The sequence below is a fragment of the Diceros bicornis genome, chromosome 11 (genome assembly GCF_020826845.1).
Source record: "Diceros bicornis minor isolate mBicDic1 chromosome 11, mDicBic1.mat.cur, whole genome shotgun sequence".
NCBI classification, from domain to species: Eukaryota; Metazoa; Chordata; class Mammalia; order Perissodactyla; family Rhinocerotidae; genus Diceros; species Diceros bicornis.
In genome coordinates, this window is record NC_080750.1 from 71,805,244 (window position 1) to 71,828,378 (window position 23,135).

General features: G+C 44.1%; 1 protein-coding gene across 1 annotated transcript; it reads right to left on the reverse strand.

Annotated features, from left to right (window-relative positions):
* Positions 1-2,418: 2,418 nt before the first annotated feature.
* Positions 2,419-22,804, reverse strand: NPM2 (nucleophosmin/nucleoplasmin 2). The gene is made up of 8 exons (XM_058549833.1): positions 22,705-22,804; positions 22,256-22,369; positions 22,075-22,160; positions 21,787-21,912; positions 5,745-5,838; positions 4,677-4,852; positions 2,838-2,871; positions 2,419-2,722 (listed from the first exon to the last, which is right to left on the reverse strand). The coding sequence occupies exons 1-8, from the start codon at positions 22,802-22,804 to the stop codon at positions 2,700-2,702; spliced, it is 753 nt and encodes a 250-aa protein (XP_058405816.1). The 3' UTR covers positions 2,419-2,699.
* Positions 22,805-23,135: the final 331 nt, after the last annotated feature.

Consider the following 23,135-nt stretch of genomic DNA (forward strand, 5'->3'; position numbering starts at 1 on the left):
GTGGTCTAGCCTCAGTTTACCTAAACTTTAACTTTCTCCCTTGACTAGAGGCAGCTGGGAAGGGGGAGAAGGGTAGGGTTCATTAACATTTATGGGGGTGGCAGGAGGTGATAGGGGAAGTGTGAAGTAGCCTGGGTTAATCCCCACCCCCTAGTGCCAAGTTCAACACCCCCCAGCTGGGCCGTCTCACACCTGCTCCTCCTAACAGCCCAGCTGGTGCAGACACAGCCCACAGGGCCCACCTGCAGGCCTGCCACTTGTCACCACCTGCTTCGACCCCAGCCCACCCTTTTCCTGTTAAAAAGAACAGGGGCTAGGGCTGGGGAAGGGGGAAAGGGGAAGGGCAAAGGGCACCCCAGCAATGCAGACAGACCCCAAACAGCAGATCGTTGCTGTTTGATCCCTACTGCCTGCCAGCACATGGAAATCAAATTATCACAGATTCAGCTGTTGAGTGCCCTTATGGGCAGCCCATGGCTAAGCCAGAGAACTGGGGCACTGCCCGGGGCTGGCGAGGGAAGAGATACCTGTGGAGTACGCGTTTGGCTATAACCAGGCTCTGTGCTGCCCCTCGGGGGGCTCCAGTTCCACAGTGGGCTCAATTATAACTCCTGCCCCCAGTTTACCCAACTTCCTAGCTCTCTGGTGCTGCCCATCTCTCCCTCCCAAAACAAGGGCTCTGGAGGGGAATACTGGCTCCTCCACTAGCTGTGTCACCTTGGGGGCAAGTTGTTTAACCTCTCTGTGTGCCTCACTTTGCACATGTGAGCAATGGGGCTAATAACACCCACCTCAACCCATGGTTGAGAGGATTAAAGGAGTCCATGGAAGGCACTGGAGCAGCACCCAGCTCACAGCATGTTATTACTGCAATCATATCAGCCTTCTTTCTGTCCAAACCTCCCAGCTTGTTCTGTCTCAGGCCCTTTGCACTCTCTGTTCCTACTCCTAGGAATGTCCTTCTGCCAGCTCCTCACGTAGCCCACCACCCCTTTCTTGTCAATGCCTCCTCTGAGGGACCTTCTCAGATCTCCCAACTAAATAGCACTTTCCCACCCTGGAAATTAGCCGTTTTACTTCCTCCAGAGTACTCAACAGTAATTGAAATGCTGTTGTTGGCTTTTGTGTCTCCACTAGACTGTAGACGACTTGGCGGTGAGGAATTTGTCTTGTCCACCCTGTACTGCTGTGGCGTGAAGCCATGGTAAATGCCAGCTGCCTACCTGGAGCCAGACCTGACGTCCCCTGTCACTCCCTGGGTGACCTGCGGTCAGCAGCTCACTCTCATCTCTTAGAGGTGGAATAACACACACATCTGTCTCACGGGGTGTAGAGGCAAGCAGCCACACCAGCCCTGCCCCCTCCACCTCTTCTGGCACCAAGAGAAGGTGAAGCGAACAGGGAGACTCACGCACGACCTTCCCGTGTAGGTGTTCAAAGACCTCCAACCTTTTGGGACCCACACTTGGGGGTCCTGGGGAGAGAGGGCAGGCCAGCTCCCATTGGCCCACCTCAGGCCTGGCAGTGGGGGTGCAGGGGAGGGGTAGGGAGAAGCCCAGCAGAGGCCCTGCAAGGATAGCCCCGAGTGGGGGCCATCCGTGTGTCCCTATGGGTGAACCTGGCTGCCAAGTCCTGCAGGCCTGGGAGAGGGCAGGAGGCCAGAGCCTGGGTCATTCGCCCCTTTCCGATCCTCTATCGGCCTCACCCCCACAAATTCCTGAGCCCTGTTGCCATGGCTCTGAGAGTTGCCCTGGGGGAACCTAGGACAGGAGTGGAAAGTGCTCACCTGCCCTCCTCCCATAAGACAGCCATCATAGCCTCCGTAAAGCCTGCCTTATCTCCCCACCTCACCTTGGGAGGGCTTCCTTGAAGGTGCAGGCCTCTGGGCTCCTGCCTGACACAGAGCTTCACACCAGTGAGGTCTCTGTGAGCAGGTGCTCACCCTGAACAGGAGGCCAGCCTGGGAGAGCAGGACTCATGCTGTGCCCTTGAGGTCCCCACAGATGCAGACCCTCAGGCTGGTCCACAGGGTTGAGGACCTTCCTGGTTGGGGGCAGCGGGGGCAGCTGGAGTCCTTCCATTCTGTACCTGGGTTACCTGGAAAACCGGGCCCTGCCAGAAGGGAGTGTGGATGCAGGAAGATCCACACCAGCTCCAGCTCTCTCCCTCAGGCCAGAGGGCAGAAGGTGGAGGCTGGGTAAGGGGCTGAGACACTGGTTTGTCCCCCAAACCTGGGTAGGGGGTCGTTGCCAGGAGAAGAGAGGGAGATAAAGAGCAGAGCCTAACACGCTGCCTGGCTGCGACACCGCAGCCTCAGTCCAGGGTGGGCTGGGCCACCAGGTAGGGTGTGCTGGCACATGGCCGCCCTCTGCCGGGCACACGGGGCTCGCTGCAGCCAGCAAGAAGGACGGCTCCTGGGAAAAGACGCGGAAACAAGGTCCTGGCACAGCGCACTTTATTGTGGCCCTGAGGCCGGGGCTCTTCCCTCCAGGTCCTGCTGAAACTGGAGAGGTGGAGTGAGGGGCTCCTGTGTTGTCCCCCAACACCTGCATCACATTCAGACTCAGATGGAAGCGGGGGGTGCCCTGGGTCCACAGCACACCAGAGGAAGGCCCACTCTGCAAGGCGGTCTCACAGGGCCTCGCCTAGTCACTGCGGTCAGGCCGCTCATGGCTCCTCACTTCTTGGATCCCGGCTTCTTAGGTCTGAGTGCGGGTTTGGCCTATGGAGAGAAGGGAGGGCTCCAGTGTCCCACTCCCTCCCTATCCTGGCCCCTGTCCAGAGACCACCTCCCCCCCCGCCCCCCAGGAGGCTAGCCCCCTCTTATCAGCACTCACCTTTCTCACAGGGCTCTTTTCTTGAAGACTGGGTCTGGAATGGGGGGGAGGTGGTTGGGCAAGGAGTGGGGTGGGTGGAAGAGAGGGAGAGCTCAGCCCGATGCCAGCAGCCCTGGCCTTCCTCGCACCCACACTGGAAAGCTGGGCCCTGGATGCTTCTGGGAAGCAGGGAGCTATGACCTGGAGAGATGGAGGCTGCGGAACTCACCCCGCCACCTGTCACCTGCCAGGGACAACTCTCTCTCTCTTTTTTTTTTTTTATTGATGTTTTAATGGTTTCTAACATTGTGAAATTTTGGGTTGTACATTTTTGTTTGTCCGTCACCCCATATATGACTCCCTTCACCCCTTGTGCCCACCCCCCACCCCCACTGCCCAGGTAACCACAGTCCAGTTTTCTCTGTCCATGTGTTGGTTTATATTCCACATATGAGTGAGATCATACAGTGTTTGTCTTTCTCTTTCTGGCTTATTTCACTTAACATAATACGCTCCAGGCCCATCCATGTTGTTGCAAATGGGACAATTTTGTCTTTTTCTATGGCTGAGTAGTATTCCATTGTATATATACACCACATCTTCTTGATCCAATCATCAGTCAAGGGACACTTGGGTTGCTTCCACTTCTTGGCTATGGTGAATAATGCTGCAATGAACATAGGGGTGCATAAGCCTCTTTGGATTGTTGATTTCAGGTGCGTTGGATAGATTCCCAGTAGTGGGATGGCTGGATCATAGGGCATCTCTATTTTTAATTCTTTGAGGAATCTCCATACCGTTTTCCATAGAGGCTGCACCAGTTTGCATTCCCACCAGCTGTGTATGAGGGTTCCTGTTTCTCCACATCCTCTCCAACATTTGTTGTTTTTCGTCTTGGTGATTATAGCCATTCTAACGGGCGTGAGGTGGTATCTTAGTGTTGTTTTGATTTGCATTTCCCTGATGATTAGTGATACAACTCTCTCCCTTTTTAAATAAGATGTTTTATCTTCAGTTTCCATCTGCTTTCTTTTATTCGTGTATAAGACACAAATATTTTTTTCTCATTATAAAAGTAATGTTAACATATTGCACAAAATATAGCAAATATAGAAGAGAATAAATTCCTCATAATTTTCTTTACCTCCCACCAATATTAACATTTTGGTGTTATTTCTTTTCAGGACTTTTTTGTTTGTTTTCTTCTAAAAACATATGAAATAAAATGAAAATGATTTAATATCTTGTTGTTTTTAATTTTATAAACACTTTCCAGGTTGCCGTATTCTTCACAGGCTTTATGTAACACTCCATTGAGAAGATGTGACATGGTTCAATCAGCTATTATATTGGTATATACTTAGAATGCTTCCATTTTGCACTATTATTTGAATAATCCAGTGATAAGTTTCTTAGTACATATAATTTTCCCCATATTTTGGATGGGATTCTTTGGAAGGAATTGCCATAAGTGGAATTAAGTCAGAAGATAAGAACAGTTTAACGCTCTTCAAAAAGGCTGTGCCAGCCTACAGTGGCAGCACACCTGTGTCCCCTACACGCACCTGTGTGCACACACGCCAGGTGCACCTGCTCTTCCTAGCACTACATACCTCAGCTAAAAGATTTTGGCTAAGTTAATAGAAGGAAAGAGTTACCTCACTGCCTCCCTCTTCTTTTTCCACTTTTTTTTCTGGGAACCAAACACAAGCATTATTGGGAGAGTTAGGGCGAGGCCCAGGGCCAGAGCAGACTCCCGCTGAGCCCCTGGCAGGAGGCGGGCCTTGCTCATCCTGTGCACGCAATCTCCGGTAGCCTGGCCCAGGTTTCCGAGGAGCATCGGAGGGTCCCTTCCCTCACCTTGGCAATGCTCATCAGCTTCGGGGGCACCAGCCTCTTGCCTTGTTTCACAGGGGTCTCCGCCTCTAGGGGCACATCTGCATCATCATCGTCGTCGTCATCATCGTCGTCATCATCATCGTCATCCTCCGCTGCCTCCTCCTCCTCTTCCTCTTCCCAGGGTAGGTCTGAAGTGTCTGTGACGGCGTGAGGAGGGAGCAGGGCCTCTGAGCGACAGGGTCTCTGCCTAGCTCCCGTTCCATCTGTCTGCTCCGAAAGCTGCCCTGGGGCAGTCCAAGCAGGGAGGTGAACGTGTTCACCTGCCCACCTCCTGGGGACCCGTTCTGGCCTCTCTCCAAGTGGAGGCCGGGGTGGGGTGGGGGATCTGCGACAGCTCCAGAGGGTTGGGGGTGTAGAAGGAGGGCAGGGGAAGTGGCAAGCTGTGCTCTGGCTGAGTAGGAGGAGGATTCACACCAGGAAGGAGTGGGGGCCAGGGTGAGGGTGGGTGGAGTGTGTGAGGGGAAGGAGGGAGAGGGTGGGGAGGAACCTGAAACAGCAGCTGAGGAATTCAGACCCTGTCCTAAGGGAAGTGGAACCTGCCAGGGTTTTGGGGCAGGAGACTACCCTGACGAAAAGAGGCACAACTGGACAGAGAAGGGGGCCACTTAAAGGGCATTAGAAGAGTCCACAGCCCGGGGGTTTACTAGGGTCCCTGTTACCACTCCAGCTCCATCCTTCATAGCACCTAACATTTTAAGTGCATGCTAGTACTAGGCATTATGTTAACTGTTTTTCCTGAACATCTCATTTATTCCTCAGGACTACTCTTTGAGGATGAAACCAAATATATCTGCACCCTCATGTTATAGGCAACGAAGCTATGGCCTATGGAGGACGTGGCAGGGAGGTAAAGGAGAGCTGGGACCTGTGCCCTGGCCTTCCAGTCCAGGCTACTGGCAGTCATGCTGCCTTTGGGGATTTCCTCTAATAATTCAGGAATCCCTCAAGTGTTTGAGTACGTATTACGTCCTTGGCCCTGTGCTAAACACTGTGCTCTCCCACTTTTCCCAGGTCCAAGCTTGGATTTACCATAACATTCCTGGCCACTGAGGAACACGGGTCCAGAGCCAGCCCGGAGCTGAAAAGTGACTGGAGGAGAAAGCTCCAGTCCCATCAGGACGACCTGCAGGGGGAGGGACGTGGGGGTGGGAGCAGGCAAGACAGGGTCACTCAGGCCTGGCACCTGGGTGGGGCCAGCCTCCAGCAGAACACTCAGAGCTTATTCCTCAAACGCCAACACATACACTTCATGGTTCTCTGGACCTCACTGTGCTCTCAGCCCCAAGACCTTACTGCTGAGGTGGACTCTGAGGGAGAAGAAGGTGAAGCTCATCTCATTCTTGCTAAGATCATAGATGGGTTTCCAAGCCAAGGGGCATCTGTTAAATAGAGAAGTCTGATTGCGACAGACTGAAGTGTGTCCCACCCAATTCTTATATTGAACCTTAACCCCCAATGTGATGGTATTTGGAGATGGGGCCTTTGGGAGGTGATTAGGTTTACATGAGGCCATGAGGGTGGGGTCCCCATGATGTTATTAGTGCCCTTACAAGAAGAGACACCAGAGAGCGCACTCTCTCTCTCTCTCTGCCGGGTGAGGGCACAGAGAGAAGGCAGCTGTCTGCAATCGGGAAAGAGGGCCCTCACCAAAACCCAATCGTGCTGGCACCCTGATCATAGACTCCAGCCTCCAGAGCTGTCATAAAATAAAGGTCTGTTGTTCATGCCCCTCTCTCTATGGTATTTTGTTATGGCAGCCGAGCTGACTAAGACACTGACCCAATGAGAAAAGCAGATGCAGGGTTGTATGTGCAGACTACTTTGTCTTATAAAGAATGTGTGTATATACATATGAAGAAGGGTTAGAAATAGATTAAAGTGCTAATCATGACTTTCAGTGGATAGCACACTATTTATTTTCTTTATGCTGTTCCAAACTTTCCAAATTTTCTAGAGTAACAATGATGATACTCGTATCATCCCCACTGCTAAGCATGTTACCTGCTTTATCTCGTTAAAATGCTCACAAAGAGCCCACGAAGGAGGTGCTGTTACTTTACAGAGGAGGAAACTGAGGCTTAGAGAGATTAACTTAGCTTCTGGTCCATATAGGAAGCAGATAAGCGAAAACTGAAACTCTGCAGCCACAGCCACCTAGAAATGCTGGATAAAACGTAATTCAATGTTTTACTGCATGGTGGAATAGTAAGACAGAAAGAAGAGTCCCCACGCATCAGAAATGAAGAGTAGCGTGTGTAAGAGCGGATGCTGCAGCAGCTGAAGGGAAAAGGTACTTGAAAACATGTGGGCAGGAGACAGGCCTTGGGCACAAGAGAGGAGAGCTGTAATGGAGCCCACTGCATGGAGGGAGGACTTTCAGAGGGCTGCACCAGGGTGAGGGGTGGGGAGAGGGACTGAAGAACTCCTAACCAACCAAGCAGGAACTACTGACCATCGAAGGAAGGTAACAAGGAAATACGTGTGGATAAAAGAACTCTCTTGTGAGAACCTAAAACGCACGGCCGCACCTCTCACTGAGACGAAGTCTGGATTTACCTGGGCACTGCCAAGCCAAAAATTCTGTACAAAATCCCAGGCTTGTGATATTCCTGGGGCAAATGGCAGATGCAAACACAAAACCACTCTCTGAGGACACTCTCAATTCTTTTCACACAGAATTCTTTCAGAAAACAAAACAAAACCTGAAGAAGAGCTCACCACCTAAAATTACAAAACACACGAGAAACAGTCTTGTTAGAGTCGGCAGACAGAAACAACAGGACTGCAGCCCAGCACAACCACGAGCCCGGGCTAGAGAACAACCTAAACAGCCAGGAAATAAGTGTGATGAAAATCAAATAAATATAAAACTAGGCATCAGAACTGTAAGAGCAAGATATTAGAAAAAATAAAAAGAACCAAATGCAACTTCTAGATGTGAAAAATATAAGCGCTGAAATAAACTGAACAAATGGTTAATAAACAGAATAAACCAGCTGACACGAGAATTAGTAAACTGGAATCGTGCTGTGAAGAAATTCCCCAGTATGCAGCACAGAGAGCTAGACTAACAAAGCATGAAAGAGAAGCTGAGACATAGGGGATGGGATGAGAAGCTCCAACACACATCTAATCGGCGCAAGGGACTAGAGGCAATGGAGTCAATATTGAAAGTGATAACAACCAGGAGTTTTCCAGAAGTGATCAAAGACACAGATCCTCATTTCCAGGACACCTAAGTCCTGAGAAGATAAATAAAAATGAACCTACAGCTGAACATACCATGGTAAAATGGCAGAAATAAACCAGAGAGGAAAGACAGCCTTTCCAAAAAAGGAGCAATAACCAGACAGACTGAGGATTTCAACAGCAACATCAGAAACTGGAAGAAGAGAATAACATCTTCAAAGTTGTGAGGGAAACACACAGCTGCTTTAGAAAACAGTCTGGCAGTTTAAGAAACTAAACATGCAACCACCATATGACCCAGCACATGCACTCCTGGGTGTTTATCCCAGAGAAATGAAAACTTATGCTTACACAAAAACTTTTACACAAATGTTCATAGCAACTTTATTCAAAAGATCTCCAAACTGGAATAAGCCCAGTTTTTGGGCTGAACTATGGTACATCTATACCATGGAATTCTACTCAGCAATAAAAAGGATACACACAACTTGGATGAACCTTCAGGGAATTATGCCGAGTGAAAAAATAAAAGCCAGTTCCAAAAAAGGTACATACATATGATTCTATTTCTATGACCAAATTTTAGAAATGGAGGACAGATTGGTGGTTGCCAGGGGTTAGGGGTAAGGGAGGGAGTGGGAGGGAGATGGGTGTCATTATAAAAGGGCACCACGAGGGACCTCTGTGCTGTCTGAAGTGTTCAGTACCTTGGCTGTGATGGTGGATATATGAATTTAGGTGATAAAATTATATAGAACAAGATTCCTGGATTGTATCAATGTCAATATCCTGGTTTTGATATTATATTACAGTTATGCAAAATGTTACCATTGGGGAAAACTGGGCAAAATGTACAGGGATCTCTCTGTATTATTTCTTACAGGTGCATGTGAAGCTACAATTATCTAAAAAAATTCAATTAAAAAATAAACATATATAAAGCAAACAATAAAATTATAAGACACTGACAATCCACAGTAATAGGAAATTTTAACGCATTTCTTTTGGTAATTGATAGATCAAGGAGACAAGAAATATATAGGTTTGAACACAATTAATAAGCTTGATTTAAAGGACACACATAGACTTCTATAATACTACCATGTAGTAGTCCATAAATCAAGTCTCAACAAATACCAAAAAATTGATTATATATATGGACCACATTTTCTGTTGCAATTACATTAAGAAAAAGAGTGATAACCCAACTCACCCATACCTCTGGGAATTAAAAAATTCTAAGTAACTCATACATCAAATAAGAAATCATAGTGGAAATTAGAAAATATTTAAAATGAAATAAAGTGAAAATACTACAAAACACTAATTGAGGGATGCAACCTAAAACATCCTTAGAGGGAACTTTACAGTATTCAAAATAAATAAGTGAGACTCACTTGGAAAAAATCATCTAGAACATGAATGGGCTAAATATCTAACTCAGGAAGAAAAAGGGAAAAAAAGCAGAAAATATCAGATAACCAGAGAAATTAATAAAATAGAAAAGAAGGAAATAGAAAACATCAATGAAACCAAAACCTGGTTCTTTGAAAAGAAAAAAAAAACCAGACTAATCTCCAGTGATTGAAATGAAAGAGAAAAAAAGGAAAGATGATAAATACTACTGGGAATTTAAGATAGAGGAATATAATAACAGGTATCGTCATGATTAAAAATATTGTCAGGGGCTGGCCCGGTGGCATAGTTGGGTGCACGCACTCCGCTTTGGCAGTCCAGGGTTTGTGGGTTCAGATCCCGGGTGTGCACCAATGCACTGCTTGTCAAGCCACGCTGTGGTGGCGTCCCATATAAAGTAGAGGAAGATGGGCACAGATGTTAGCCCAGGGCCAATCTTCCTCAGCAAAAAGAGGAGGATTGGCCTCGGATGTTAGCTCAGGGCTGATCTTCCTCACCAAAAAAAAAAAAAATTAGGAGCAAATAGCACGAACAATATCTAGAAAAATATAAATGATCAAAATTGACTCAGAGGAGACATTTGGTTCAAGCCAAGTAAGTAACAGGGACTGAATTTACCTTCCAACTTGAAATAACTAAAAAACAATGGCTCTCAAGACATTGGACATCAGTCAAAGAAGAACAGTGATCCCTGAGAGATGGGACACAAATGAGGATGAATTCTGTGGTTGTCCAAGCTTCCTTCCAGACAGTGCAGGGAGGGGGAACCCAGGCAGATTCCAGTGGTTTCCCTAAGTTGATAAAATGGAACTAGGAACCCAGGGAAGTCAAGGCACCTCAAGTTCACAGAGCAGAGTACAGGAGAGGAGAGATCCCCAAAGACAAAACTCCAGAGATCTGTAGAAAGTCCCCCTTGAGTATTCAGGTCAAACAGCGATCAGCACATGCATGTGAGGAAACTACCTGAGGCTGGGGAAAGAATCAATCTAAAGGTGTCTGGAGCTCATATAGGGCCAGGGATAGTGCCTCATTTCTAACAGCTAGAGTGGAAAAATCTCATAATTTATGGGGCACTTGTCGAAGTACTAAGAAGGGTCTTGCCACAGTATTGGAGGGCGAGGGGAAATTAACTAGACTAAATTCAGCTTTAGTCCCACCAAACAAAGCTTAAAAACAAGACACAAAAGGACCAAATGGTATTTAAGTAACTTGACTGCATCCCAGAATAAATCTATAAAAATATCCATAAATCTATAAAATTCACATCTTGCATCTAATAAAAAATTACCAGACATTCAAAGAAGCTGGAAGTTACAACTCTAATGAAGAGAAAAGCAAGTCAATCAAAATGGACACAGAAATGGCACAAATGATAGAATTAGTAGACAAGAACATTAAAACAATTATTATGACTGTGGTGCATATGTTCAAGAGACTAGAGGAAAGATTGAAAATGTTTAAGACATGGAAGACTCAAGTAAAATTTCTAGAGATGAAAACTACAATATCTGAGATAAAAATATACTGATGAGATTAACTGTAAATTAGATACTGCAGAAGAAAAGAGTAATAATATTGAATAAATAAAGACTATCCAAAATGAAATACATAGAGGATAAACACTTTAAGAAAATGAACAGAGCATCAATAAACTTTGGGACAACTTTAAGGAGCCAAGTATACATATTATTTGATTCCCCAATGAAGATGAGAGAGAAGGGGGGAGCAGAAAAAAATTTGAAGAAATAATGGCCAGGGGCCGGCCCCGTGGCATAGCAGTTAAGTGTGCGTGCTCCGCTGCTGGTGGCCCGGGTTCGGACCCTGGGTGTGTACCAACGCACTGCTCATCAAGCCATGCTATGGCGGCGTCCCACATAAAGTGGAGGAAGGTGGGCACGGATGTTAGCCCAGGGCCAATCTTCCTCAGCAAAAAGAGGAGGATTGGCATGGATGTTAGCTCAGGGCTGACCTTCCTCACAAAAAATAAATAAATACAGGCCAAAAATTTTCCAAATTTGATTAAAACAATAAGCCCACAGATCTAAGTAGTTCAATGAACCTCAAGACATTTCATAATCAAATTGCTCAAAACCAGAGATAAGGAGAAAATCTTAAAAGCAGCCAGAGGAAAAAAGACATTACATACAGAGGAATAAAGACAAGGATGCTAGTAGATTTCTCCAAATTATATAAGCTAGAAGACAACGAAGCAACGTTTTTCAAGTGTTGAAAGGAAAAACAGTCAACCTAGAGCTCTTTGCCCAGTGACAATACTAAAGTGAAAACTACAGTGAAATAAAGCCTTTCCAGACGTAGAAAAGCTGAGAGAAGAAGCATCACAAGCAGACTTGCGTTGCAAGAAATGTTTAAGTCCTTCAAACAGAAGGACAATGACACCAAATAGAAACTTGAATCTACACAATGGAATGAAGAGTACCATAAATGGTAAATATAAAAATGTTTTATTCTAATTTCTAATTTCTTTAAAATATAGACTGTTCAAAGCAAAACTAATAACAATGTAATGTGGGATTTATAGCATACGTAGAGGCAAAAGTTATTACAACTATAGCACAAAGGATGGAAAGTGGAAAATGAAGTATGCTGTAGTAAGATTCTCATATTGTACATGAAGTAGTATAATATTTGAAGACAGACTATTGTAAGTTAAAGATGCATATTGCAAACTCTATAGCAACCACTAAAAAAATAACACAGAGATGAGGTATAGCTAAGGAGCCAATAGTGGAGATGAAAATGTACTCATGAAAAACACTTAGTTAACCCATAAGAGGGCCAGAAAAGAGAAAGAAGGAACACAGAAGGGACAAATAAGAAAGCAAATAGCAAGATGATAGATTTAAACCCAATCTTGTTGATAATTACATTAAATATTAATGGTCTAAATACCCTAATTAAAAGGCAGAGATTATCAGATTGGATAAACAAGATTTAATTATATGCTGTGTAAAGGAAACTCACTTTAGATATAAAGATCAGAGGTTAAAAGTAAAATGATAAACTAAAAAATAGGAAAAATATACTACACAAACAGTAATCAAAAGAGACCTAGATTGACTATATTAATCAGACTAAGTAGACTTCAGAATATTTACCAGGGATAAAGAGGGATATTTCATAATGACAAGAGGATCAATTAATCAAGAGAATATAGCAATCCACCTAATAAAAGGGCTTCAAAATACATGAAGTAAAAACTGATAATTAAAAGGAGAAATAGGCAAAGTCACAATTACTGTTGAAGGCTTCAACATTCCTTTCTCAGTAACTAATAGATCAAGTAGACAGAAAATGAGTAAGGATACAGAAGACTCAAACAAAACTACCACCCATCTTGACATAATTGACATTTATAGAGCAAAACACCCAACAACAGGAGAACATACATTTTTTAAGTGTAAACGAAATATTCACCAAGATAGAACATATTATGAGGCATATATGCAGATCACAGGTCACAATGCAGTTTAGACTGAAGGAAAGTATAAAATAACTTAAACTTAATGAAAATGAAAACAGTACTTATCAAAATTTGTGGGGTAAGGTTAGGAAGGTGTTTAGAAAGAAATCACACCATGAAATGCTTGCATCATAAAAAGAACAAGCATCTAAAAAAACAATAATATAAGATTCTGCCTTAAAAAACTAGGAAAAGGGAAAATTAAAACCAAAATAAACAGAAGAAAGAAAATAAAGAACAGAGATCAATAAAATACAAAAGTGGGTAACCAACAGAAAAAAACTTGAAAAAGCTGGTTCTTGAAAAAGACTAATAAAACTATTAAACCTCTAGCCAGACTGAACAAAGAAAAAAGGAGAGAAGACACAAATCACCAATACCAGGAACAAAAGAGCAGACTTCAATACAGATAAAACCAAAAAGGAGTAGGGAATATTATGAACAACTTTATGCCAATAAATTTGACAATTTAGATGAAATGGAAAAATTCCTTGAAAAACACAAACACAGCTCTCTCAAGAAAAAAGAGATAACCCAAATAGTCCTATATCCATTAAAGAAATTTAACTTGTAGTTAACCAGATTGCTTCACAGATGAATTCTACCAAAACATTTACGAAAAAAATACCACATTTACATGAACTCTTCCTGAAAATAGAAAAGGAGAGAACAACTTCTTTCTCATTTTATGAGGCCAGCATTACCCTGATACTAAAACTAGACAAAAACATGACAAGAAAACTACAGATCAATATTGCTCATAAACATAGACAAAAATATCCCTTATAGAATATTAGCAAATGGAATCCAGCAATATATAAAAGGATAATACATCATGATCAAATGGGGCTTATCCCAAAAATGCACCCTCAACAAATGCAGAAGAGAATTCTTTGACAAAATACAACACCCATTCACGATAAAATATCTCAGCAAATTAGGAATAGAAGGGAACATCCTCAACCTAATATCGAGCATCTACAAAAATCCTTCATCTATCTTAATGGTAAAAGGCTGAACACTTTCCCTCTGGAAAAAGGCAAGAATAGTCCTGCTCTTACCACTTTTATTTAACATTGTACGTGAGGTGCTAGTCAGTGAAGTTAGACAAGAAAAAGAAACGCAAGGCATACAAATGAAAAATGAAGAAGTTAAACTGACTTTATTCACAGATGACATGAATAAATACATAGCAAATTATAAGGAATAGACAAAAAGCTGCTAGGACTAACATGCAAAATTAGCAAGGCCAGATAATATAAAAAACAATTATATAACTATATACAGGCACACCTCAGACATATTGCGGGTTCAGTTCCAGACCACTGCAATAAAGCGAATATCACAATACAGTGAGTCACACAAATTTTTGGGTTTCCCAGTGCAGATAAAAGTTATGTTTACACTATACTGTAGTCTCTTAAGTGTGCAATAGCATTATGTCAAAAAAATGTACATACCTTAAAAAATACTTTACTGCTAAAAAACACTAATCATCATCTGAGACTTTAGCAAGTCCTAATCTTTTTGCTGGTGGAGGGTGTTGCCTCAATGTTGATGGCTGCTGATTGATCAGAGTGGCGGTTGCTGAAGGTTGGGAGGGTTGTGGTAATTTCTTAAAATAAGACAACAATGAAGTTTGCTGCAATGATTGACTCTTCCTTTCATGAACGATATTTCTGTAGCATGTGATGCTGTTTGACAGCATTTTACCCACAGTAGAATTTCTTTCGAAATTGGAGTCAATCCTCTGAGATTGAGATTAGAGACAATCAAACTCTGCTGCTGCTTTATCAACTAAGTTTATGTCATATTCTAAATGCTTGGCTGTCATTTCAACAATCTTCACAGCATCTTCACCAGGAGTAGTTTCCATCTCAAGAAACCACTTTCTTTGCTCATCCATAAGAAGCAACTCCTCATCCATTAAAGTTCTATCACGAGATTGCAGCAGTTCAGTCGCATCCTCAGGCTCCACTTCTGATTCTAGTTCTCTTGCTGTTTCCACCACATCTGCAGTGACTTCCTCCACTGAAGTCTTGAACCCCTCAAAGTCATCCATGAGAGTTGGAATCAACTTCTTCCAAATTCCTGTTAATGTTGATATTTTGACCTCTTCTCATCAATCACAAATGTTCCTAATGGCATCTGGAATGGTGAATCCTTTCCAGAAGGCTTTCAATTGACTTTGCCCAGATCCGTCAGAGGAGTCAACATCTATGGCAGCTACAGCTTTACAAAACGTATTTCTTAAATAATTAGACTTGCAGGTCCAAATTACTCCTTGATCCATGGACTGCAGAATAGATGTTGTGTTAGCAGGCACGAAAACAACATTAATCCCATTGCACATCTCGATCAGAGCTCTTGGGTGACCAGGTATCAATGAGCAGTAATATTTTGAAAGGAATCTTTTTCTTCTGAGTAGCAGGTCTCAACAGTGGGCTTAAAATATTCAGTAAACCATGTTGTAAACAGATGTGCTGTCATCCAGGATTTGTTGTTCCATTTATAGAGCACAGGCAGAGTAGATTTAGCACAATTCTTAAGGGCCCTAGGATTTTCAGAATGGCAAATGAGCATTGGCTTCAACTTAAAGTCACCAGCTGCATTAGTCCCCAACAAGAGAGTCAGCCTGTCCTTTGAAGCTAGGCACTGACTTCTCCTCTCTAGCTATGCAAGTCCTAGACGGTATTTTCTTCCAATAGAAGGCTGTTTGATCTACATGGAAAATCTGCTGTACAGTGTAGCCACCTTCATTAATGACCTCAGCTAGATCTTCTGGAGAACTTGTGCAGCTTCCACATCAGCACTTGCTGCTTCACCTTGCACTCTTATGTTATGGAGACGGCTTCTTTCCATAAACCTCATGAACCACCTCTGCTAGCATCAAACTTTTCTTCTGCAGCTTCCTCACCTCTCTCAGCCTTCATAGAACTGAAGTGAGTTAGGGCTTTGCTCTGGATTAGGCTTTGGCTTAAGGGAACGTTGTGGCTGGTTTGATCTTCTACCCAGACCTCTAAAACTTTCTCCATATCAGCAATAAGGTTGTTCGCTTTCTTATCATTTGTGTGTTCACTGGAGTAGCACTTTTAATTTCCTTCAAGAACTTTTCCTTTGAAAAGTTCACAACTTGGCTAACTGATTGGTGCGCGAGGCCTAGCTTTTGGCCCATCTCAGCTTTCGACATGACATGCCTTCCTCACTAAGCTTCGTCATTTCTAGTTTTTGATTTAAAGTGAAAGATGTGCAACTCTTCCTTTCACTTGAACATTTAGAGGTCATTATAGGGCTATTAATTGACCTAATTTCAATATTGTTATGTCTCAGGGAATAGAGAGGCCTGAGGAGAGGGAGAGACACGGGGGAATGGCTGGTCAGTGGAGCAGTCAGAACACACACAACATTTATCGACTAAATTCGCCATCTTATATGTGTGCAATTCATGTCGCCCCAAAAGTATTACAATAGTAACATCAAAGATCACTGATCACAGATCATCATAACAAATATAATAATAATGAAAAAGTGTGAAATATTGTGAGACTTACCAAAACAGGACACAGAGACACAAAGTGAGCAAACACTGTTGGTAAAATGGCACAGATAAACTTGCTCAACACAGGGCTGCCACAAACCTTCAATTTGTAAAAGAACGCAAAAGCGTTTATAATAGCCAAAAGGTAGAAACAATCCAAATGTCTATCAACTGCTGAATGGATAAATGAAATGTGCTATGTCCATACAATGGAATATTATTTGGCAATAAGAAGGAATGCAGTACTGATACATGCAACGACGTGGATGAACCGTAAAAACATTATGCGAAGTGAAAGAAGCCAGTAACAAAAGACCATAATTTCATGATTCCATTTATATGATTTGCCAGAATAGGCTAATCTATAGAGACAGAAAGTAGACTAGTGGTTGCCTAGGGCTGAGGGTGAGTGGGTGTGGGAAATGGGAAGTGACTGCTTGTAGGTATGGAGTTTCTTTTGGGGGGGATAAAAATATTCCAAACAGATTGTGATGGTTGCACAACTCTGAATATACTAAAAGCCATTGAATTATACACTTTAATGGGTGAAGCTTATGGTATGTGAATTATCTTTCAATAAATATGTTAACATCATTTTCAATACCACCCCAAATCATGAAATACGTAGGGGTAAATTTTACAAAGTATGTAGGTGACCTGAAAACTCCAAAACATTTCTTGGAAAAGCTGAAGACTTAAACAAGTGAAGAGATACAGCATGTTCAATTACTGATGACTCAGAATTGTTAGGATGCCAATTCCCCCTAAAGTAATCTATAGATTCATTACAATCTCAATCAAAATCCCAGAAGACTGGTTTTTAAAGAAAGCTGATTCTGAAATTTATATGGAAATGCTAAGGACTTAGAACTGCCAACATAATTTTGGAAAAAAATAACAAAATTAGAGGACTCACATTATCTAATTTTGAGACTTACTATAAAAGTACAATAATCAAATTAGTCTGTTATTGGAATAAGGGTAAACAAATCAATGAAACAGAAGAGTATATAGAAATATATGCATACGTATAAGGTTAACTGACTTTTGGCAAATGCCAAGGTAATTGTAGAGTGAAAATATCGTCTTCAAAAAATGGTGTTGGAGCACTGGTTATCAATTTGGAAAAAAATGTTCTTTAGCCCTTACTTCATATTATACAAAAAATTATCTTGAAATCGATCATAGACTTAAATATAAGAGCTAAAATAATAGCATTTCTAGAAGAAAACCTTACTGACCTTAATTTAGGCAATAATTTCTTACAACACCAAAGGAATGAACCACAAGAGAAAAAAATGTCAAATTGAACTTTATCAAAATTAAAAAGTTGTGCTCTTCAAAAAACACTATTATGAAAATGCAAAGACAAGGCACACACTAGGAGAAAATATTTGAAATAAATAAATATACGTATATATATATATATATTTTGGTGAGGAAGATTGTCCCTGAGCTGACATCTGTGCCCACCTTCCTCTACTTTGTATATAGGTTGCCGCCACAGCATGGCTTGATGAGTGGTGGGTAGGTCCATGTCTGGAATCCGAACTCGAAAACCCCGGGGCCGCCAAAGCAGAGCATGTGAACTTAACCACTACACCACCGGGCCAGCCCCTGAAATAAATATTTTTGATAAAGAACTTGTATTCAAAATATATAAAGAACTCCCACAACTCAGGAAGAATAATTCAATTTACAAATGGGTAAAACATCTAAACAGTCATTTTGCAAAAGAAGATATGCAAATGACCAATAAACCAATAAGATGGCAGACATCACCAATCGTCCAGAAGAAATAAATGAAAACCACAACGAGATGCCACTATATAGATACCAGAATGGCTAAAATTAAGAAGATCGGCAATGCCAAGTGGTGGTGAGGATGTGGAGCAACTGGACTTCTCATACATTGCTGGTAGGAAGGCAAAATGGTACAGCAATTTGGACAATAGTTTGGCAGTTTTGTATAAAGTTTAACATACGCTTTACTATACGATCCAGCAATTCTACTCACAAGTATTTACTCAAGAGAAATGAAAACATATGTCCATACAAATACTTATACTCAAATGTTCACAGCAGCTTTATTCATAATAGTCTAAAACTGGAAAGTACCCAAATGTCCATTAACGGGTGAGTGAATAAACAAATAAAATATACATATATTTGCAGAATGGAATATTACTCAGATATAAAAAAGGAGCATATTGCTGTTTCACCAGCAACATGAATAAATTTCAAAAGCATTATGCTAAGTGAAAAAAGCCAGGCACAAGAGACTGCACATTGTATGATTTCATTTAAATGAAATCACAGAAAAGGCAAAACCATAGTGACAGAAAGTAGATCAATGGTTGCCAGTGGCAGTGGTAGGTGGAAGGGATTCACGGCAAAGAGGCATGAGGAAGTTTGGGGGTGTGTGGAAATTTTCTCTACCTTGATTGTGGTGGTTGTTACACAATTATATACATTTGTCAAATGCATCCAGTTGTACACTTAACATTGGCGAATCTTATTGCATAGAAATTATATGTCAATAAAGCTGATAAAAAAACTGACTCAAAGAAATAGAAACATCTGAGTATATTTATAACTATTAAATAAATCACAACAGTTTAAAATCAAACCAGCCTCACACAGCTCATTCACTTCTTTACTCACTCATCCATTATATATTGAGTTCCCACAACACACCAGGCACCATCATACAGGCAGTATGGATCATGCAGCAAGCAAAATAGGCAAAGTCCTTGCTGTCTCGGAGTCTGTATTCTGTTTGGGGAGAAAGGCAATGTAGAAACGAAAACTAATTGCTGTGATGGGTCCTACAGGGGGGAAAGTGATTATGGGAGGGTTAGGAAGAGGGGATGCTGTTTGTGGTCAGGGAACACCTCTTCAATGAGATGACATTTGAACAAGGACCAGATTGAAGTTGGGGGCAAGCGTGTCCCTGGCATGGGGAGGAGTAAATGCAAAGACTCCGAGGAGGGAGTATCTTTGGAGTTTTCAAGGTACAGTCAAGGCAGCCACTGTGGTTTGAGCAGGGTTAGGGAGGGGCGAGAAGCACAGGTTGAGGTCAGAGACGTTGCTGAGGGCCAGAACATAAAGGATCTTGGGGGCCGGCCCGGTGGCGCAAGTGGTTGAGTGTGCACTCCGCTGCGGCGGCCCGGGGTTTGCCGGTTCGGATCCCTGGCGCACACCGACGCACTGCTTGGCAAGCCATGCTGTGGCGGCCTCCCATATAAAGTGGAGGAAGATGGGCACGGATGTTAGCCCAGGGCCAGTCTTCCTCAGCAGAAAAAGAGGAGGATTGGCAGATGTTAGCTCAGGGCTGATCTCCTCACACACACACACAAAAAGGATCTTGGATCTCATTCTAAATGAAGTGGGAAGTCATTGACCTAAGTGTTCTAGCAGAGAAGCAACATGATCTGACTTGTGTTTAAAACGATCTTTCTGGCAGCTGTGTATAGAATAGACCAGAGACTGGGAAACTTTTTCTGCAAAGGGCCAGACGGCAAATATTTTAAGCTTGTAAAATATATGGTCTCTATGGAGACTACTCAAGTCTGCTGTCACTGAGTGAAAGCAGCTGCAGACAATAAGTCAATGAGGGAGTGTGGCTGTGTTTCAATAAAACTTTATTGACAAAAAGAGGCAGTGGGCTGGATTTTATCCTGTAGTTTGTCACCTCCTGGAACAGACCACGGGGACCAAGGGTGAGGGCAGGCAGAGCAGTTAGGAGGCCCTTGCAATAAAACTGAGTGAGAGGTGCTGGGCACCTGCACCAGGGTGTAGCAGGGAGGCGGCGAGATGTGCTCAGATTGGGGTGTGTTGTGAAGGCAGAGCCAACAGGATTTGCTGGTGGATCAGACATGGGGTGTTAGAGAAAGAGGTTTTCGTCTTGACTAATTGTAAAAACAGCTATTTACTGGGAGAAGATCAGGTTTGGGGGTGGGGAAGAGATTACAGATAAAAATCAAGAATTTGGGGGCTGGCCCGGTGGCGCAGTGGTTAAGTTTGTGCGATCCACTTGGGCAGCCCAGGGTTTGCAGGTTTGGATCCTGGGCGCGGACCTACCTATTGCTTATCAGGCCATGCTGTGGCAGGTGTCCCACATATAAAGTGGAGGAGGATGGGCACGGATGTTAGCCCAGGGCCAATCTTCCTCAGCAAAAAGAGGAGGATTGTCAACAGATGTTAGCTCAGGGCTAATCTTCCTCACCAAAAAAAAAAAAAAAATCAAGTATTTGGATTTAGACATGTTAAGTTTGGAATATCTATTAGATATCTATTAAATATATTGAGCTGAACAGAGGATCTGGAGCATGAGAGAGGTTGGGTTTACAGAAATAAATTTCAGAGTTTTCATTTGTATGGATGATCTTTAAAACCAGGGGAATGGATGAGATCTAGAGAGATCTCATAGATAAAGGAAAAAAATAGGTTTGAGGGCAGGTTTACAGATCAGTCATGCAGATCTTTAAAGACAGATACTCCTAGTCTTATATTCCCTGTTCTACCACATAGAAGGAGGGAACGCTCCATCCCTCAGTTCCTTAGGCTGCTATACACCCAAATAAGATAAGGAATTTATACTCCAACCTCACTTATGACTGTATAAGTTAGAAAGAAGTCTTCATATTTAACAAAGTAAATCTAGAAGTTTATAATATGATCAAGTAGTGTTTATCTCAGAAATGCAAAGTTGGTTGAACGTTATTGCATTAATATAACTTACCACATTAACAGATTAAAGAAGAATGCTAGATCATAGGAATAGAAAAGCATTTGATAACCACTCATGATTAAAAAGAAGAAAACCCAAATTTTCAAAGTAGAGTAAAATTAGATGGGGACTTCCTTAATTTGACAGAGGATGTCTACCAAACACGTCATACTTAATAGAGAAACATTAGAAACATTCCTTTAAAAAAAAAATCAGAAATCAAACAAGGACATCTACCGTTACCATTTTATCCAATATTGTACTGCAGGTCCTCACCAGTGTAATAGGATTAAAAAAAAAAAAAAAAAAGACACCAAGACTGTCATTAATCACAAACAAAAATGATTTGCATAGAAAACTCATGATAAATTATTAGAAATAAGAGAATTTCTGGATCCAAAATCTCCATCCACAATCAATATGTAAATCATTGACAGTGTCCTGTCACCAGCAGCAAACAGTTTAAAAATGTGATTTTGAAGAGAGATTAACTTGCCCAAGGTCACATGGTGGCTCAACGGTGGGCTGGAACCGGGACTCCCCGCCTCCTGAGTCCAGGCTTTCAGTCCTGGGCTCTATCGCCTCACCAGCACCGCTGTGCTTCTGCGGGGAACTGTATGCCACGTCTGTGTGCATCCCCACCCAGGGGCGAGGGCTGGGCAGGCTCCTGGTGCTGGGGCTGGCAGTGTTCCCAGGCCTGCAGGGCAAGGCTCACCATGGGTAGGACCGAGGCCTGAAGTGAGGCAATGGTGACGGGCTTTGTCTTCTTGTCTTCCTGTCTTGCTGGGGGCAGGATCTCCACGCGGTTCACCTCCTCTTTGGCGTTCTCCCCCAAACAAATCTGAGAGGGGTAGAAAACAGGCAGGGCACCTCAGCACCCTGAGGGCAGAGGAGGGAAACCCTGGTCCACCTGTTGGGACCAGAGAAGCCCACCTGCTCCTCTGTAGCTGTCCAAGGCCCTCCCTGCGCTATGCTTCCCTTCTCCGGGGCGGGGGCCACCCACCGTACTAAGCGACAGCTTGCAGTCCTGCTTCCCCTCCCTCTGGGGTTTGAAGGTCCACGTCCTCTTCTCCTGGTTTAGCTCGCAGCCTGCGAAGGGAGGGGGCGGGCCGGCTCACGGGAGCTCCCTTTTCTCCCCCGCAGCCCTAACCCGGGGCGTACCGCCCGGCCTCGTCCTCACTCACCCCACAGCAGGGGTGCTGCCGCCTTTTCGGCCGCGCTGCTGGCGCTGCTGCGGTTCACGGCGTCGGGCGGGGCGGGGCGGGGCCGGGCCCTGCGAAGCAGGGGCGCCCGCGGTCAGGGGCCCGGCCGCGCCGCCCGGCCTCCCCGCTGGTCCCCGCCGCGCATCCCCTCGCCGGGCCCTCACCGCCCCTGCTCCGCGGCCGCTGGTCACGCCGAGCGCCCTCCTCCGAGCGCGTCCCTCTCAGGCGCCCTCCCTCGGGCCGCCTCCCGGCCTCACCGGAGGGCCGGCTGCCCCCGGCAGGCAGTTAATGAAGCCTGGGCGGGGGAACCGGAGGTGTCTAATCAGCCTTCAAGAAAAGGCCCTTCTTTCCCCACTCTTCCCTTGGCCCCTCCTCTTTGCACCTCGGAGGCACCTGGAGGGCTTATGGAAACACACGATGCTAGGCCCCACCTCCATAGTTCCCGATGGAGAAGGTCTGGGTGGGGCCAAGAGAATTTGCATTTCTAACAGGTTCCCAGGTGAGGTTGATGCCGCTGGTCCACGACCACATGTGAGGTCCACTGTCGTGGCCGATGGGGATTTGCGAGGCCTGCTGCGTGAGACCAGCTAGAGATGCTCTGCTGCCCAGTAAGAATCGGCAGCATTATTGCTCCTTCCTGCTCATTGCCTTTCTCCGTGTCCTTTCCCTACTCCCTAAGTGTGGGCCTTTTCCAAGGCCTGGAAGCCCCGTCCCCCAGGGCTGTGGTCCCCAGTAGAGACAGAGCCCTGTTTCCAGAAGGGTGATTTCTCCTGTGGCAGGGAAGGGGTAGGGATGAGGAAAGTGACTGGACAGGCAGCTGCAGCAGCTGGTGAGGAACCGGGCACAGAGAGTGACTTTACAG

What these genes read in the sequence shown, in the direction of transcription:
- NPM2 (XM_058549833.1), bottom strand. Translation starts at nt 22,804, where the DNA reads ATGTGGTCGTGGACCAGCGGCATCAACCTCACCTGGGAACCTGTTAGA. An exon ending in GCAAGCTGTCGCTTAGTACG is followed by an intron (nt 21,913 to 22,074) that starts GTGGGTGGCCCC and finishes TACCCCTCTCAG; the next exon opens with ATTTGTTTGGGGGAGAACGC. An exon ending in CAGTGGCCAGGAATGTTATG is followed by an intron (nt 4,853 to 5,744) that starts GTAAATCCAAGC and finishes ACGCCGTCACAG; the next exon opens with ACACTTCAGACCTACCCTGG.